Raw genomic sequence first — 19,555 nt, 5'->3', positions numbered from 1 at the left:
ACGTCACAACGACGTGTAGCGCAAGCCCTGTGATTGGTCGGCTTGATATCGTTGATGAGTGTGGGTGGAGGTGAGCCCAATGGAGCAAGTGTTTACAAGTGTTGAGTCCCATGTAGGAGCTCCAGATGGAGACTGTTGTTTTATGTTTACCTTATGATTTAAGTTGTGGCACTTCGCTGATTCCCGCCTGAAAATGAGCGAGTTTGAGCCACTTTTACTTAAGTTAGCGCTCAGAAAAAAACAAAACACCAGCAAAGAAACTCGACACAAAGAAACATAAACACCCACTGCCAGTTAGCGTTTCGGAAGTATTATTGCAGAGGAATAAAAACAGCGCGTAGAAGTATAAATGCAGGGAAACGCACGTTGCAAGCGCTGTGGGTAACGCCGATCACTTGACGCAGAAGTATAAACCCCCAGGCTTAAGCCGAAGTAAATTGAATAAATGAATGAGATCCTGGTGCATCGCTGCTGAATAACTAAGCGCAAACTTGATCTTTCATTTTTACATTAATCAATAATATTACTGAAATTAATAAAAAAAAAGTGAAAATATAGATTTACTCCACATTTACTCCAGTAAATAAACAAAAATAATGATGGGCTAAAAATCTGAGGAAATCTGCTAAATTCTGCACGCACAGATTCTGGGTGGGAATATTCATTACTTACAATAGAGAAGTGGTCTACAGTTTGAAAAAGTTTTGTATTTCCTTCACCTGTGAAATTGACAGTGCTCTAATAGTGGCGCAAAATTCAAGTGCTGCTACTCAGAAGATATTAAATGCACCAGAATTGCTTCCACACAACAGATATACCATGATCAGTCTGCACTGCTGAAGGGGCACAAGGGGGGCCAAGCATATTTTTCCACCAACCACCCCATTCCACCCCTCTTGAACCACCCCTGTAGGCTGTGGGTTAAATTTGTTTCTTTAAGCTAAAAGCATTGAAATAATAAAATGACCAGACTAGAGTCTTGAACCAAACCTGATTAAAAATCTCTGCAAAAATGTCTTGTAAATTACAGTTTTAAGATCACTGTAGAGCAGTGTGAGAGATTAGTGGTTATTTATTACTATTTTTTCAAGTTATTATTTTATTTCAGTTAGTTTTTTTCTGTGGGGCGAGGCAGTGGCGCAGTAGGTAGTGCTTTCACCTCACAGCAAGAAGGTCGCTGGTTCGAACCTTGGCTCAGTTGGTGTTTCTGTGTGGAGTTTGCATGTTCTCCCTGCCTTCGCGTGGGTTTCCTCCGGGTGCTCCGGTTTCCCCCACAGTCCAAAGACATGCAGTACTAAATTGTCTGTAGTGTATAAGTGTGTGTGTGGATGTTTCCCAAAGATGGGTTGCAGCTGGAAGGGCATCCGCTGCGTAAAAACTTGCTGCATAAGTTGCCGGTTCATTCCGCTGTGGTGACCCCGGATTAATAAAGGGACTAAGCCGACAAGGAAATGAATGAATGAATAGTTTTTGCTGTGACTTTTGTCAGTTTCAGTTAGTTTTATTATTTTCATTTGCTCTGAATTTATAATTTTATTTCAGTTAACAAAACTATGTTTTGACCAATAGTTTTAGTTTAGTTTTCGTTTACTAAAATAAAATCCATCAGGCGCTTCTGATAAATTTCAGTTCCAACTGTGCCTCATAAATGCTGTCACAACACGAAATGGACACTTTTAACACACTGTTCTTTTTCTGACTCCAGTGGGCACCACAGAGCTCCGATGCCAGTCCCCGGTTTCCTTCGCTGGTGTTAGGAGACAAGCTCACAGCAGAACCACAGACAGAATGAGCGGAGGATTGGAGCAGATAGACATCCTGTCCACGGGCATTCTGGTGAAGGAACGATGGAAAATAGTAAGTCTGCAGGTTTCATCCAGTGCGCATCCTCATAGTGCTTTACTTGTTAAAAGACCAGACAGTCTAGTTATTGATTTAGAAGGTGTAGAAAGAAATAGAGGCTCACAATAAAGAAATCCTGCCTCACAAATGAAGCATCATTTAAATCTGCTTTCTGAAAGGAACGTGAAACTGTTTGTCTACATTTGCATATATGAGTGAGACAGTGTTCAGTAAAAAGTGACTCACTCCTCACGCTGATCTCGTAATGTTGTGTGTGTGTATTTGTATATGTGTGTGTGTGTTTGTGAGCATCTGAGTAGGCTACTAAACAGCTCCTTCAGTGCAGTGATACGTTGCTTCCCTTGACGAAACATGTTGTATAATCCTACTGCTGAATCAACCGAGTATAATCCCTGGAGAAATCCAGATCTGTCTCTGTACGGGGAGATCTGAGGAGGAAAGGAAGTGATATGAGAGGGCAAAAGAGATTGTGACATAAAAGACTTGTGATGCCAAGAGAAATAAATAGTAAAAAAACATACACCATAGATAAAATGGATTGACTGCTGTGCTGAGTGCATTGTGAAACTAGTACACAGAGAACAAATGCATTATTTTATATTATATTCTTTTCTATTATGCATTAAACCTAGAAACCTGTAAGGGACCGAGGGTCAAAGGAAACAGAACACAAGCCAAAAATCCTCAATTTGAGATTTAATCTCAACAAATAGGACATAAGTCCTCAAATTAATATAATTTAACAAAAAAGAAAATAAGGGAACATGAGGGCAACATAACCAACCAACACAAAATGACCTAAACAATGAAGAACAGCCAGGCTTATAAACAAAAGGATGAGCTCATTTGAATTACAAAGGGGTAAAGACAAAAATTCTCATTACTACATACAACACAAAAACAAAATAAATGCAATAACAACATTTCCACAAAAATAATAAAATCAAACATTAACCAATACAAACAAATTAACAAAATCAATACATAAATATTTGATCAAAGAGGATATCTAAAATAACTTCTCCCCCTGCATTATTCAAGCGGTTGGTTTGCCCGGGCAGAACCATTTTGCATAAATCCGGCGTTCCCGCCCGGACTCCAATCTTTGCCGCACCGGAAGCCACCTGGCTGCCGCTTTCTGTCTCCAGGGCACCACTCGGTAACTCAAAAAAGAAACAAACATTAATCATACAACGAAACTAATTTGTGTGCACTCCAAATTAATTTAGTAGTAACAATAATGTATGGTTTCTATAAATAAAGCATAAGAAAAAAACTGTGTATTGTGATTTGTATAATAGATACGGAGAAAGAAACTATAAAATTAAATGTCATGTCTGCATAGCTGTGAATATGTTCGCATGGTTGTGTGTGTGTGTGTGTGTGTGTGTGTGTGTGTGTGTGTGTGTGTGTAAATATACGCACGCTGTTTCACAGAACTGTGCGGCCAACCTTTCAGGCCGTCACAAAACCTATAATCACTATTTAAAAACTATATTTACAGTGCATCTGGAAAGTATTTTTAGCGCTTCACTTTTTCCACATTTTTTTATGTTACAGCCTTATAATGGATTAAATTTATTTATTTCCTCAAAATTCTACACACAACACCCTATAATGACAAAGTTAAAAAAGATTTTTTTTTTTTAATTGTTGCAAATATATTAAAAATAAAAAACCTTAAAAATCACAGAAGTATTCACAGCCTTTGCTCGATACTTTGTTGATGCACCTTTGGCAGCAATTACAGCCTCAAGTCTTTGTGAATGTGATGCCACAAGCTTGGCACACCTGTCTTTGGGAGATTTTGCCCATTCCTCTTTGCAGTACCTATCAGGTTGGATTGGGAAGCGACGGTAAACAGCCATTTTCAGATATTTCCAGAGATGTTCAATAGGATTTCTTTCGGTCTGGGCTCTGGCTGGACAACTTAAGAATATTCACCGAGTTGTTGTGAAGCCACTCCATTATTATTTTGGCGGTGTGCTTTGGGTCATTGTCCTGCTGGAAGATGAACCGTCGCCCCAGTCTGAGGTTAAGAGCACTCTGAAGCAGGTTTTCATCCAGGATGTCTCTGTACGTTGCTGCATTCATCTCTCCCTCTATCCTGACTAGTCTTGCAGTTCCTGCTGTTAAAAAACATCCCCACAGCATGATGCTGCCATGATAGCCTGGTGATGAGCAGTGCCTAGTTTTCTCCAAATGTAACGCCTGGCATTCACTCAAAAGAGTTCAATTTTAGTCTCATCAGACCAGAGAATTTTGTTTCTTATGGTCTGAGAGTCCTTCTGATGCCTCTTGGCAAATTCCAGGTGGGGACTGGCTTCCGTCTGGCCACTCTACCATACAGGCCTGATTGGTGGATTGCTCCACAGATGGTTGTCCTTTTGTAAGTTTCTCCTCTCTCCACAGAAACTCAGAGTGACCATTGTGTTATTAATCACCTCCCTGACTAAGCCCTTCTCCCCCGATCACCCAGCTTAAATGGCCGGCCAGCTCTAAAAAGAGTACTGGTGGTTCAAAACATCTTCCACTTACGGATGATGGAAGCCACTGTGCTCATTGGAACTTTCAGAGCAGCAGAAGTTTTTTGTAACTTCCCCAGCCTTGTGTCTTGATACAATCCTGTCTCGGAGGTCTACAGACAATTCCTTTGTCTTCATGCTTGGTTTGTGCTTTGTCATGCACTGTCAACCATGGGACCCTGTATAGACAGGTGTATGCCTTTTCAAATCATATTTAATCAACTCAATTGACCACAAGTAAAGTCCAATTAAGCTGCTGAAACATCAAGAATGATCAGTAGAATGTACCTGAGCTCAATTTAGAGCTTGACGGCTTTCAACTTTATAGAGAGAGAGAGAGAGAGAGATGTGGTTTATAACAGCATTTACTGTTTAACTGTTTACTTATTATGATTAAAGCCCATAATTAACTTTTTATGCATATAAAATGGTGACAATTTTCAATAAGGTTTACAATAATATTGTTAATTTCTTTAATAGATATACATGAACTCTGAAAATATTTCAACGGCATTAACCAATTATATAGCTAATGTTTGTTTCAAGATTTAAGTATTTAAAGGGCACCAATTTTATCCCCTTAACAAGATGTAAGAGAAGACTTTGGTGTCTTCGGAATGTGTCTGTAAATTTTCAGCTTAAAATACCCATCAGATAGCCTCCAGAATCTGCTCATTTTGGTGACTGAATACACTGTAGCAATTTTTGCAGCCTGTGGCTTTAAATGCAAATGAGCTGCTTCTCACCGCCCACAGAAACATGGTGCCAACATGATCTAGGAAAACCATATTCCTAGATCATGTTGTGGTGGGCCACAAAATCACTGGGATTTGGGTCCTATTTTAACGCCAGGAAAAAAAAAGAGACTTGTTGGGTTTAAATCACTCCAATATGACTGTGGACACACTATACCTACACACATGTCAGGGTTCTGCCACTCTGTTTCTGTCATTGTGTGTGTCTCTTTTTTACATTGTGGCTGCGTGCTTCCGTCTTCTCCAGTTATTGTGAACGCGTGGTTAATGAGTTCTCTCATTGGCTATGTGTTCTTGTCCTGTTTTATATGAGCACTTGGCTTGTGTTGTCTCTGTGTCATGTGCTCTCCTGTCTATTGTCTAGTCCCACTCTTCTTGTTAACCCATTATTATTTAATTATGTTCATCTCTTTGTGTGTTATTTTACTACAGCTTATAATCCCCTCATGTCTGCTGTCTTGTGCCAGTTCATCACCGTATGCAGCCTTGTCTTGTTGTATGTTGCCTTGTTCCAGTCCTGATCCCCGCCAGCCTTTCATCCTAGTTTGTTTTGATTTTTTATTTGTTTTATTAGTGTTTTCCCCCTCGGGGTTGTTTATTTTGCCTTTTATTTTATTTTATTAAGAATAAATATTCATTCACTCTGCAATTGGGTCCTCGCTCCTTTTTCCCCAACCCTATTCGTGACAACACAGTTCTGTCCAAACAGCTTACAAAAGTTCATCAGAGGTGTCCCTTTAAATCATTATTAAAATCTCAATATATATATTTATATGGTATAATCTGGACTGGCATTTGTTATCTAAACGTAGCTTTAGTTAATTCAGAAAAAATATTCAGCTAAAGAACTGTTTTTAACTTCTTATATTTGTGCTTTTTACCTCAGCTGAAAAAAATTGGCGGTGGCGGCTTTGGCGAGATCTACGAGGCTCTGGATTTGATGACCCGCACCAGTGTGGCTCTGAAAGCAGAGTCCGCTCAACAACCCAAACAGGTTCTGAAGATGGAGGTGGCGGTGTTGAAGAAACTTCAAGGCAAGTTGTTAAGTAACGTAGATAGATATTTCTTTTTTAAATGAATTCTTTATAAAATTGATCACAGTTTCCCACAAAAACAATATTAGACAGCACAATCTTTTTCAGCAAATCAGAAGCCTGGACTAATTATGCAAGATAATTAAGCATTGCCGTCACAAGATTAAATTACTATTAAAATATATTGTGGAAATCTGTTTATTCACTTTTTATGCAGTAAATCCCCCCCAAAAATCATTAATCTTACTGAGTTCATCCTGTTTTGCTATTTTCTTGATAAAAGCTTTGAAAGATAAAACATTTTTCACTATGTTTTGAATATTATTTATGCATTACTGGATATACAGTATTTAATGTACATTTCATCTCAGCTACATTTCAGTTTGCAGCATTTTGCTCCATACTTTAATGGTTAGGATTCAAAGAAGGAGTCTCAACAGCTTCACAGAGAGGAAGCATTTCTCATCATAGATGTTGCTTCCTATCTGTGAAGCTGTTGAGAAGGATCTGTAGCCGCTATCCAGCCTGAAAACCAAACCGTGCCTTTACTTCTACTGGGCAAAGAGTCAACAAATCAATTAACAGAGGCCAGCAATGACACAGACATTATCCTCTTTCCCTTTCTTTACAGTCTTCCTCCATTAAATCTTCAACCTCTCTGCTCTGCTTATGAAAAAAATCAATGTACTTGTATCATGTTGGCTGTAATGTGGTAGGACGGAGTGGTTTTATCTTTTCCTGAGGGAAAGACTTGTAACTGGAGATCCCTATATCTACTCACAACACCCACCCCTTTTAGAAGAGATGTAAACAAAACAGACCCTCACAAACACACATGTGCACTCATGACCATAAACAAAACTAAAGCTTTATAAGTTGAAGTCTACTAGTATATAAGTAGCATGGACTTTTATATACAGTTGAAGTCAGAATGATTAGCTCTCATGCTAATTTTTTGTTCTTTTTCATATATTTCCAATATGATGTTTAATAGAGCACGGAATTTTTTACAGTATTTCCTATAATATTTTTTCTTCCGGAAAAAGTCTTATTTGTTTTATTTCGGCTAGAATAAAAGCAGTTTTTAGTTAAAAAAAAAAAACATTTTAAGGTCAATATTATTAACCCCCTTAAGCAGTATTTATTATACAATGATTTGCCTAATTACCCTAACTTGCCTGATTAACCTAGTTAACCTTTAAATGTAACTTTAAGCTGAACACTATAAAATATTAAAATATTATTTAGTGTCATCAAAGCAAAGATAAATAAATCAATTAGAAATGAGTTATTACAACTATTATGCTTAGAAATGTGTTGAAAACAGAAATCGGGGGAAAAATACAGGAGGGCTAATAATTCTGACTTCAACTGTATGTGGTAATGTAATGTATTTCTATAATTTGGTCTACTTGCAACTATATTAATAAAGAAACTGAAGACTCATTCTCGGAATAATCATAATAACAGGAGACTGGAAGAAATGGTCATGTGGCACATCAGAAGGCAAAATAGCTGATCTGATCTGCTATTGCAGCCCAAACAGTCCCAGGAGAGCTAAGCTGCTCTGAACTGTATCCATAAATCTCCCCCTGCTCTGGACTACCCCCCCCCGTTAGGAAGAGTCTAAGGGCATGTGGACAGAAAAAGAAACATTATATGTGACTTTTTGATATGTGAAGTTGCCATTTTCTAAATTTTCTTAGCATTTTCTCTTTGAGTTTTTCTTATAACGTTCAAAATGACATCCTCGATTCAACCTTTACTAGGAACCCTACACTTTTTTGGGGAAATAGTCTTAGGATGCTTTCGCGCCTGTAGATTGATTGATTTGTTCCGAATAGGGTTTCAAATTGTTACAATGTTTAAGTTTGTTTTTGGTGCGGTTCGCTTTCACAGTAGTATCTGGATGCAGCATTTATGATGCAAGCTGAGATTGCATCACTCAGCAATGCAATCTCAGACACAATGCAGTCAATGGAGTGAGTGACGTCACTGTGACGGGTGGCTAAAATTATGCATTATAGGCTTAAATTATAGAGAGAAATAACAGGTTATTCGAGACTGCAATCAGATCATGAAGCGGATCAATGTTGATCTTTTGTTTTTGAGGTGTTAGTGCAGAAATGGACAAAACAGTGGGCCTATTACAAAATATTATAAGATTAAAATATGGAAGAAATATCAAATCGTAACTTCAGTCCATTTTCATAACGGATAAATATCTCTCGATAATATTTCATAATGCTTTCACTCTTGTATTCAACATGAAACACACATTTACTGGTAGGAATGACATTATGATTAGACCATTAGTATCTTAATCAAAATTGACAAAAAAGACTTTGAATAGATGTCCTATTTAAAGCTTGACATTTCTATAGTTTTCAAGTCCAATGGAAAATAAAAAGTAGCTATATAAGCCAATATGGATGTTACCTAATTACCTAGCAAGATGAGTGAGATGCTAATGGTCTAATCCGATTCAATGATCTATGCTAAGCTAAGCTAAAAGTGCTCCTGCCAGACCTGGGGCCTCATGTACGAAGACTTGCGTGGAAATCTTACTAAAACATTGCGTACGCACAAAGCTGTAAATGTGCGTACGCAGAAAAAAATTCAGTTGTATGAAACGCTGCGTACGCCGAATCTCACGCATATTCTTTTGTACATCTGAATGAACGTGAAACTGAGCGCAACATGCACGAGCACAAAACCCCTCCCTGCCTCCTCCCCCGTATAAATATGCTAATGACTATGCTAATGGCAAAACCCAACGAAAAATTAACGGCAAAATCAAGCAAAAAGAGAAACTTTGAACAGAATGTGAATTGGAGGTGCTGCTTTCGGGGGTAGACCGGAGAAAAGCGGTGTTATTTGCAAGTTTGTTCTCCGGAATTAACAAAAAAAAAAAAAAAAATAGAGTGGGAGAGTTTAGCTGATACGGTTGACACAGTTGGGTCTGAACATCGCACTGAGTGCATTTAAAAAAGAAATAGTGTCGTTTATAACTGAAAAATGTTGCAGTACCTTTAGCAGTCTCAGTGGCGCACCTCATAAGAAGCATGTGATCATGTACTGACATGTTCGAGCATAAACTCGGCTCGAATCCAGCGTCTAATAAATTCTTTCTTTTTTCCCCTGCTACATATCAGATTTTGCCCACTATTTATCAAGAGAAAGACAAGTAGGAATCATCAATAAGTTTGTGCATCATATTTTATATGCACATTTATTGAATGGAAATGTTTCTGATTCATGCATGCAAATTCATCTTCAGATAGTGTCTTTATAGCAATGTGAGTGCGGTAGATCGCTCAGATTACATTGGGAAAACAGGCAACCGCTGCAAATTGTGCTTTAATGTTTAGCTGGTCAACTGTATGGTATGGAAACCTTACATACCTACTATATGAACCCGTCTCATACAGCTGCCATTGCAAGGATCAGACACTTTGTAGAGAGGAATTTAACACAACTGCCTCTAGGAGTCGCCAATGGAAATAAAACAGACACGCACAAAAAATGTGCGTACGCCTGCCAGAAAGCTGCCGTGAACCTGCGCACATTCCCACGTTCAGTTCATTGTTAGTAAATCCAAACGTGAGCGATTCTGAGCGTGAAACCTGGCGTACGCAAAGTTTTTGTGCGTACGCAGCGTTGATACATGAGGCCCCTGGAGATCGGATGAACTTTAAAATGGTAAATTTCAACAGTTTAACTCTACAGTATTTAAAATTTATTTAAACATTTACAGGAAAATCATTTCTAATATGACTGTTTGGTATCTATGCATGTGAAATGAGTTACAATAATATGTAGACTAATGAATTGTCGTCTTGTCACTCTTTCAGGGAAAGATCACGTTTGTAGGTTTGTTGGATGTGGCCGCAATGATCGCTTTAATTACGTCGTCATGGAACTTCAGGTAAGGTCTGATTGACCGGTTATGCTTCTTATTGTGTCTCTAATATTACAGCTGTAATGATGATGCTAATTATTTAGAATTTAACGGGAGGGCAGAGTGCTATAAAGATAATAAATGAACAACAGTGAGGATTAAAGCAACTTTGTGACCCATAAAATCTCTTATTTTGAAACGTAGATGAGATAAATGCATATTTTCTTACAGTATACATGTACTTAATAAGCATTTAAGATGCAAATGTAATAATATGTCTTTATTCATGTAAAATGTTTTGCAGTCAGACTGTGTGCGTAGTTTTTCATTAAACCTCCTACTCCATTAACAATTTACCGCTAATCTGATTAATTGTTGCCTTTCGCAGGGCCGTAATTTAGCGGATCTTCGGAGGAGCATGAACCGTGGCACTTTCACAGTCAGCACTACACTCAGACTGGGACTGCAGATTCTGGAGGCCATCGAGAGCATTCATTCAGTGGGCTTTTTACACCGAGACATTAAACCGGTAAGAACTGCTAGTTTCAACTCTTTTAGCTGCCTATTACAAGGACAGTTAACGGTGCAAGTTAGTTCTCAAAAATGCTGTTCAGAATAAAAAAAGTATCTCACTTTAGTTTCACATTTTAGAGTTTCAGTTTTAGATGCTCCAGGCTTAATAGTGTAAATCAGGGGTCACCAAACTTGTTCCTGGAGGGCCGGTGTCCTGCAGATTTTAGCTCCAACCCTAATCAAACACACCTGAACAAGCTAATCAAGGGCTTACTAGGTATACTTGAAACACCCAGGCAGGTGTGTTGAGGCAAGATGGAGCTAAAACCTGCAGGGCACTGGACCTCCAGGAACGAGATTGGTGACCCCAGGTGTCAATATGCAAAATACGATGGGACCATCGCAACTTTTTTTTTTTTTTTGTGGATGTTTCCCAGTGATGGGTTGCAGCTGGAAGGGCATCCGCTGCGCTAAAAAACGTGCTGGATAAGTTGGGGGTTCATTCCACTGTGGCGACCCAGGATTAATAAAGGGACTAAGCCGAAAAGAAAATGAATGAATGAATGTTCACAAAATATAAACTAACAAAACATTAATTAAACAAACTAAAGCTAAACAAAAAAGTTGCTGTATTTTCTTGAAAGTATAGAAAAAAAGTCAAACTAAAATACCTTTCACTCTCACTGGCATGAAGGCATCGGTAGGCTACTGTGTGGAACACACCAAACAAAGTAGCCTGACAGATGCTCACATTTTCTGGTCCAGAAATAACCCAAAGGCAGACTGTTGGCCTGGTGTGTCTCGTCCCTAAAACATAGGAAAACTTCTAAACATGTCATGAAGAAATAAAGCAACCTTTAATTTTCAGTGCTGGAAATATTTTCATTATAAACATTAATCCTGACTCTTGCCTGATCACATCCTTGTTTTGATAATGTCCATCTTGCACACTTACCTCTTTCTCCTACATCAGCGGTTCCCAAACTCGTCCTGGAGGGCCGGTGTCAGATATTTAAGCAGCGTCCCAAATCGCATACTTATGCACTATTCTACGCCATTTTGTAGTATAAATAGTGTATGTAGTGCGTTCACACTGAAAACTCTAAAAATAATAAGTGCACTTTAATTACCCGGATGATGCACTCATTCAGCCGCTAAAATGAAGTGTGTAATGATGGACACTTCACGCACTCAACGACCGCAGGTTTGCTTACGTAGCGGAAAGGGCGGAGCTATCGGACGCACATGTTGAATAACTTTATTTAATTTGGATGGTGAAAGCAAAATTCTTTTACGAGAGTGATTATAGCGCCTCCCGATAGTGATTGCGGCAACACTCACGGCAGGTATTATTTGATAATTCGGCCGTTTACTTCAATGATTTGGCAACCGTCAAACGTCATCAGGGAAACGGTTTGAATTTCCGCTTAGTAAAAAAAAACATTAGTGTGCCATTTGGGACGACACTACATACATATACTACCCTGTTGAGTGTGTAAGTGCATAAGTACATAGTGCATGAGTGCATAGTGTATAGTGTGCCATTTGGGACGCAGCTCTGGTTTCTAGAAAGCCTAGTAAGAGCTTGATTAGCTAGCCCAGGTGTATCTATTTGGAGTTGGAACTAAAATCTGCAGGACACTGGTCCTCCAGGACCGAGCTTGGCTCTATGCACTGCTGGAGTTGTAAAGCCAACAGTAAACTTCTGCTGAAAGCTTAATGTAATTTTCTATTTTAGAAGGTTGTTCTTACAGCATTGATGTTGTAATGTAACTACAATACATTCAGTTAAATAGACTTAAGCATTCATTTAGTTGTTCAAGCTTAAAAACAAGATGAAAGGATACTGGTGGTGTCATTAGCAACAGGCTAGCACATTGATAATACTGAGGTAAAATAATCTGTCATATTTTGACATAGCTGGGTGAAAATGCAGTGCTTCTTGTTTAATCCGAGACCCACTTCATGTCACATATCTAACAGGCCGCTGAACACACCGCTGTGTACTGAGTGTAACTATAGATACCCTGCTGAAAAATCCAGCTTAAACCAGCCTAGGCTGTTTGGCTGGTTTTAGCTGGTCGACCAGGCTGGTTTTAGAGGGGTTTTGGCCATTTCCAGGCTGGTTTCCAGCCATTTCCAGCCTGGTCTTAGCTGGTCAGGCTGGAAAATGACCAGCTAAAACCAGCTTGACCAGCCTGGTTTAAGCTGGACATAGCTGGTTTTGGCTGGGCTCTCAGCCTGGCTAGGCTGGTCAAGCTGGTTTTAGCTGGTCATCTCCCAGCCTGACCAGCTAAGACCAGGCTGGAAATAGCTGGTAACCAGCCTGGAAATTGCCAAAACCCCTCTAAAACCAGCCTGGTCGACCAGCTAAAACCAGCCAACCAGCCTAGTCTGGTTTAGGCTGTTTTTTTTCAGTAGGGTACAGGGATACTGGAGCCTTTTAAAGCCGCAAAGATCAGCTGGTCTGTTTATAAGTTGACATACGAATGATCCGCTGATGAATCGACGGATGCTTACGGCTTTAAAGCGCTCAAGTGTCCCTATATGTGGTTACACCCAGTAAATAGTAGTGAGTTTGGTAAACTGATGACCTTCATGGCCATTCACAGTAATTTCTGTTCCGTCTTATTGTAATAAATGTCTTGTTCACACTGTTTTCAGTCCAACTTTGCCATGGGCCGATTCCCGAGCACATGTCGAACTTGCTACATGTTAGACTTTGGTTTGGCGCGCCAGTTTACAAACTCCTGTCAAGAAGTCAGACCGGTCAGTATTAATCAGTCACAAATAGTCTTTCTGAATGTTTGTTTGAGCATTTTTTTGTATTGTAAGATTCTTTTCTCTCTTTAGCCGCGTCCTGTTGCAGGGTTTAGGGGTACAGTAAGATACGCTTCGATCAACGCACACAAGAACAAGGTACTGTAAGAATCCCACGTTTACCATGTTGTTGCTTCACAATCTCATCAATTGTTCTTTTAACCGGGATAATTCTGGTCTGATCAGGTATATTTTGATCATATTGTTCCAGGAAATGGGCAGACATGATGACTTGTGGTCTTTATTCTATATGCTGGTGGAGTTCTTAGTTGGTCAGTTGCCCTGGAGGAAAATCAAAGACAAGGTGCTGATCAGGCTGGAAGGAGAACCAGCTATGAAAGCATTTTCTTGTCTGTTGGGATGTAATGATGATGATGATGAAATCTGCTTGTTTATGCATTAGGAGCAAGTGGGAAAGTTAAAAGAGACGTACGATCATCGGCTTATGTTGAAACACCTGCCCCCACAGTTCACTGTCTTTCTGGACCACATCAGCAATCTGGACTACTTTACCAAACCTGACTATCAGGTAAAAAAAAAAATCAAGAGAATGTTGAATTATCTACTGTAATAATGTTCAATCTGACATAAATATAATCTCTCCACTCTAGCTGCTGAGAACTGTTTTCGAGAATAGTATGAGAACCTACAATGTAGTGGAAAACGACCCATATGATTGGGAAAGGATAAGCTCAGATAGCCCAATGACAATCACCGCAACGGCGAACACACCCCAGCACCACACACGCCTCACACCGGCTCAGATGGGGTAAAACATATGACTGCTTCATGTTTAATTGTATTCTTTCAAACATTTGCATTTTTAGTTGCGGAATCCCCTTGAAGAGTTCTCAGGTGCTTCCTCTCTCTTCTAGCATTATTAATAACTCCTTGGTGCCTGGAGATCTTCTCAAGGAAAACACTGAAGAAGTTCTGCAAGACGAGCATCTCAGTGATGGAGACAATCCTCGGCCCGAGAATCTCCTTGGATCTCCGAAACTTCCTCTCAGGAACCAGGAGATTGATGTCTGGGAGGACTTGGACCGCAACCGGAACAGAATCAGTCCTGCTGTCTTGAAGGTACCAGAATGAAGTCATTCATCAAAATATTTCTCCATTGATACATGTTTTAAATTCTGCTTTCATTCCTTTCCAGATAGGAACTGATGATGAGCATAGCAACCAAGGCAATCAAAGCCCCCATGCTGGGCCTAGCATTGGTTCGCCAGTCCGAGTTCGCTCAGAGTTGGTGCCCTCAGATAGAGACACTCCTCTTCTGAGGAAACTGCGCAACATCCATAGCTTTGAACTGGAGAAGAGATTAACTTTGGAGCCCAAACCCAACACTGAGCGTTTTGTAGAAGCCTGGTAAGTCTCTTCTACAGGGGTTCCCAAACTTTTCGACACGCAAAATAAAAATGCCAGTGACTCGATATCCTCTGAGGTGGTTGTAAATATATAAACCTTGCACGCAATGGCCAAATTTACTAATAGACTCAAGTCTATTCTTCGTTTAGTTTTGAAGAACACCACTCGAAGACCATCTTCCATGTTCAGTTGTGGCCTGTATTGACTTTTAATGTACCTGAGGGCCATAAAGGTGTCGAAGTTTAATCTAGTGCCATAAAATCTGTCTGCTGCATTTGTTGGAAGCTATTGTTGGATCTTTAATATAATAATCCCTCAGGAGTCACAAATTACTAAAAGTTTAATAAAATAAATTCGATTTTTGGAAATTATGAAGTGACCCCCTGTCGCCTCACAGCAAGAAGGTCGCTGGGTATCTGGTTCGAACCTTGGCTCAGTTGGCGTTTCTGTGTGGAGTTTGCATGTTCTCCCTGCCTTCGCGTGAGTTTTTATGGGTACTCCGGTTTCCCCCACAGTCCAAAGACATGCGGTACAGGTGAATTGGGTAGGCTAAATTGTCCATAGTGTATGAGTGTGTGTGTGGATGTTTCCCAGGGATGGGTTGCGGCTGGAAGGGCATCTGCTGTGTAAAAACTTGCTGGATAAGTTGGCGGTTCATTCCGCTGTGGCGACCCCGGATTAATAAAGGGACCAAGCCGACAAGAAAATGAATGAATGAAGTGACCCCCTCATTGTCCTCCAGCTCCTCCCACCCATTTGGTTCAAGCAATTCAAGCAGTGATGCCTTGTTCTCTTCCCTCCTCTTCAATTAAGAAAGCAATTGTGTCCATTCTATTCACTGTACAGTGAGGAGGGATAGTTCACCTTCTTATTAAAGAGCTTCCAAATTCCAAATTTATTTCAAGAAATCAGTGACTTTTTGTTACTTTGCTTGTTATTTTGCTGCCACCACACAAATATTTGTAAACCAATCCTGAATGGGAAAAGGCGATAAAGGTGCATCAGGCACTAAAACTAGCATACAGAAGTGGTTCTCAATCCTCATTCTGTCTTTATATTTCATTCTTTATTTGTCATAGAATGTTCTATGCTGCAAGTGACCGCATTCTGGATTTTGACTATCACTTGTGCGGTGGCTCTGAACTGTCAAAGCTATTCTCAAACTTATTTACGGATGTAAGAATATAAAACCCGTTCCAAATTGTTAATGATAGACAACATTTTCGGAAGCAGTGTGCAAGTGTGAATGACACAGCATTATGTTGAATATATTTCTAACAATTGAAAATTTCAGATTCAGTGTGCAATGAATTTAAGCCTTCATTCTTTTGGTGTTTATGAGCAGTTCTGGGAAGCAGCCACCTGGTACAGCACAGGAACGATGCGCTGATGGTGTCCCTGGCATGGCCATATCCAACGGAAGTCCCACAGAGCGTGTTTGGCACTACGACGAGGAATTCCGCTCTGGCTCACCCAAGCCTGCCTCGCCAGGATCTCCTGAGCAGGGCGACGGTGCAGCCAATAGTGGCTTTGTCCATCTCAGCTCAGGTCTGCAAGATGTGGAGCTGCGCGATTGGGTGATGATTGAGAAAGTCTCTGACCTGCAGGACTTCAAGGAGTCAGCAGGAAGCAGCCCAGGACATGTAGCCAAACTCACTAATAGCCCTTCCGAAGAGTGTGAGGAGGAGCCTGAGGTTTTGCAGCCAATGGATGAGTCTCCGGATAAAGAATCTACTCCTAGTGCAGTTCAAGCAGATATACACATGTCTCACACAGTCCTTAGCCCACAAAGGATGGACCGGTTGGAACTCAGTGTATTCCCTGGTTCTGGAGGACCTCCTGTGACCCCCACCAGCCCTGGTGAGGCACTGGCTGAAGGAGCGCTCACACAGGTAACTATGTCTCAGAAAGATATTGTTTTGTCTTTTCAACATATTGTGTGCAGTCCTAAATGTGATCATGTGATCTTTAGACTAGTCTTGAAAGGTTTTCAAATAGAGTACTGCTTCTGACACTCTCTGTGCTATGTATGGCTTATCAAGACTGGTCTCAACAAGATTTCATCAGCACCATGACCTGAGGGTATCTGAGGATTAGACTGACAGTGCCCCTTAGTGGTTGGAAGTTGTATAATTTGGAAGAAACATAAGCAAACTTAGACTGTAGCTGAGGAATTCTTGGCAAAACTTTAGTCTGTTAGAAAACCAATTGGGGTATTTCTACTTTTTACTTAAATGGCCCATCTTAAACTTTCTCTTAAGAAACCTTCATTCACAGCACACACTCTGGTCAGCAGGTTAAAGGTGGTCTCTGGAAACTGCTCACCTGTCAGCCACAGTAATGAGATCCAGACAGCTCACTTTCGTCTCTGTGATGTAGGCCTATGTTAGTCTAAGTTAAGCTGATCCTGTTACCTGAGCTCTTGTATCCTCACTGCTCAGGTCAAGAGTCTGCAGTGTTGTAAAACTACACAGAACTGACCTTATGTGATAGAATGCTGCAGATTTAAGCATAATACCAACCCTACAAAAGTTGATTTAACTTCAAATAGGGACTTTCGCACTGAAGCATATTTTTATTTTATAGTTCGTATAATGCTTTTTGTTGTGTCCACTGCAGATAAACTAGGAATGATGTTATTTATAGGGATTATTTTTGGGGAGAACTAAATTAGCTCCTGGGCGAGGCAGTGGCGCAGTAGGTAGTGCTGTCGCCTCACAGCAAGAAGGTCGCTGGTTCGAACCTCGGCTCAGTTGGCGTTTCTGTGTGGAGTTTGCATGTTCTCCATGCCTTCGCGTGGGTTTCCTCCGGGTGCTCAATTTCCCCCACAGTCCAAAGACATGCGGTACAGGTGAATTGGGTTGGCTAAATTGTCCATAGTGTGTGTGTGTGTGTGTGTGAGAATGTGTGCTGGATAAGTTGGCGGTTCATTCTGCTGTGGCGACCCTGGATTAATAAAGGGACTAAGTTGAAAAAAATATTAATAAATGAATGAATGAATGAATAAATTAGCTCCTGGTTCAACCCTGCTCCTTGGAACCAACAAACCTGCAGAGTCCAGCTTAGGGTTAGTCAAAGGCGATTGTTTTGGACATTTTGTCAGTAAAGCCAGATCTGCAATCAGTAGTAAATCTCCAGTGCATTCTTTCAGATGGAACAGTATTTACAACACGCAGTCATAGTCCACTGACAAGCTACTCAATATCGCTTTTTATTATCACAGACGATCACATGATTTTCTCTCCTCCAGTTGTTGATTTTGTTGAATGCAGTACTTGATGTCACTGTCAGCTGGCACACTTCCGAATTCCTATGGTGTCAGAATGATGCAAATGCCACCAGGAAATTGTCCTTGGGGAAACTTTAGATCTTAGGGGACCAGCATGGTGACTTGTCCCTATAACTGAGTTTATATAACTGCCTGGTGAAAAAGCCTCTAATGTCTGTCTGTGAACTTTTTAGATTTTGCATTCTTTCTGTCTACAGTACATGTGTGCAGCTTTACCCACCTGCTTCATCTCACTCCTTCATTAACTCCTACTATCTTCCTGTTTATTTTAATCACTTTTTACTCAACATTACTACCCAACAACCCCCACCCATCCCCCTAAATTCACCTCACAAAATCATCTTTGCCTCCTTTCCACTGATCCCCGCTTTTGCTTTTCTAGCTTCCAACCTCTCCTGCATCCCAACCCGAGGAGCTTGTGGCAAGGACGTGCAGCCCTCTGCACTTGCGTTCCCCTAGCCCACACACCCTCCTAACCACCCTGTCGGACCCCCTGCACCAGCGCGCTCCACCTGGGATGCGCCGTAGCCAATCTGCAGACTACCAAAACCATCCTTCCTCCTACACCTCCTCGTGCCACGGCTCACTGCCACTACCTTCCCAGCCCCGCGCTGCTCATTCACCTGGACGCAGGAAACTTCCTGCCATTCCAGCAACTGCCGCAAACACCAAGTTCCCCTCAGTCATACGAATCACCCGTGCACAGCTTCAGCAGGTGAATAGGCACTCCCATTCCGTGCTTCCCATAACCTCGGCCATCGCTTCCCACTAAACATGTCTTCTCTTCAGTCTTACAACTTACGTTTGTTGTTGTTGTTGTATTTGAATGTAGTAGTACTCCTGTTTTTAAGTGTGCTCTCTCCTCAGACAACCCCGGGAATGTTGTTCAGTCTGTTATGCATGCCCAGTAAAGTTTTCTGTCCAGGTTTTGTCCTTCTAAAACTGGATAGGTAATAGCTTTGTTCCTTGTAATCCTAGTGAAGTGCCTACAAAACAAGCTTAGGAAAATAAAAACCTAAAAACACAAATATAGCATAACTAAAATTTTAAGTTTGTCCAAATCTACTTCTGGCAAGTTGTCTGGCAATTCTCTATTACAGTGCCACTGCTAGCAGTTACATTGCCCCTTGTGTTGTTCACAGAGGTATCCAATCTTGAATTAGCTTGGCAGAATGCTAGCTTGAAACTCTTTAGGCATCCGTTTCAAGTCAAGTCTCGTGCTTCAGTCACTAGGTTTAGGAGCAAAGCTTATGAGTGTCCATTCTTCTGAAAATGTTTCTAACCACCTTTTATCTGGTTTAATCCTTTACCTGTCAGGTTTTATGTACTTTTCAATATAGGTGTGTAAACCAGGTGTATCTAATCTTGCTCCAGGAGGATGTAAAATTTAGCTCCAGTCTCAAACAAACATGCCTAAAGCAGCTAATTAAGGTTTTTTCCATGACTAAAAATGTCATGCTAGTTGGCGTGAAACAAGTCAGAGCTAA

At 40.5% G+C, this 19,555-nt stretch overlaps 2 protein-coding genes across 7 annotated transcripts in view; one reads left to right on the top strand and one right to left on the bottom strand.

Moving 5' to 3' along the window:
• ttbk2a (tau tubulin kinase 2a) overlaps positions 1-19,555 on the top strand; it is a 39,468-nt gene that overhangs the window by 5,588 nt on the left and 14,325 nt on the right. For 3 of the 5 annotated variants that reach the window (XR_015513769.1, XR_015513768.1, XM_087291027.1), the window contains exons 2-13: positions 1,706-1,857; positions 6,030-6,177; positions 10,032-10,105; positions 10,467-10,607; positions 13,256-13,360; positions 13,445-13,510; positions 13,623-13,715; positions 13,815-13,940; positions 14,023-14,180; positions 14,287-14,491; positions 14,568-14,779; positions 16,125-16,671. Coding sequence is in view for 3 of the 5 variants with exons in the window: in XM_087291027.1 (XP_087147153.1) it covers positions 1,789-1,857; positions 6,030-6,177; positions 10,032-10,105; positions 10,467-10,607; positions 13,256-13,360; positions 13,445-13,510; positions 13,623-13,715; positions 13,815-13,940; positions 14,023-14,180; positions 14,287-14,491; positions 14,568-14,779; positions 16,125-16,671 (1,944 nt within the window). In the remaining 2 variants the exon portion in view is untranslated. Of the gene's footprint in view, positions 1-1,408; positions 1,858-6,029; positions 6,178-10,031; positions 10,106-10,466; positions 10,608-13,255; positions 13,361-13,444; positions 13,511-13,622; positions 13,716-13,814; positions 13,941-14,022; positions 14,181-14,286; positions 14,492-14,567; positions 14,780-16,124; positions 16,672-18,450; positions 18,784-19,555 lie in introns of all 5 variants that reach the window. The other 2 variants (XM_087291025.1, XM_087291026.1) reach the window with 2 other exon arrangements.
• LOC110438063 (uncharacterized) overlaps positions 1,967-19,555 on the bottom strand; it is a 74,166-nt gene continuing 56,577 nt past the window's right edge. Inside the window, exons 10-11 of one of the 2 annotated variants that reach the window (XM_087291062.1) lie at positions 11,263-11,398; positions 1,967-2,291 (exon numbers count right to left, since the gene is read on the bottom strand). The gene's annotated coding sequence lies outside the window, so the exon portion shown is untranslated. Of the gene's footprint in view, positions 2,292-2,544; positions 3,027-11,262; positions 11,399-19,555 lie in introns of those variants that run through there. The other variant, XM_087291058.1, reaches the window with a different exon arrangement.

Source organism: Danio rerio, chromosome 17 (assembly GCF_052040795.2).
Source record: "Danio rerio strain M-AB ecotype USA chromosome 17, GRCz13ab, whole genome shotgun sequence".
NCBI classification, from domain to species: Eukaryota; Metazoa; Chordata; class Actinopteri; order Cypriniformes; family Danionidae; genus Danio; species Danio rerio.
Note: the sequence above shows the minus strand (reverse complement) of the source record. Positions and strands in the feature narration are given on the sequence as shown.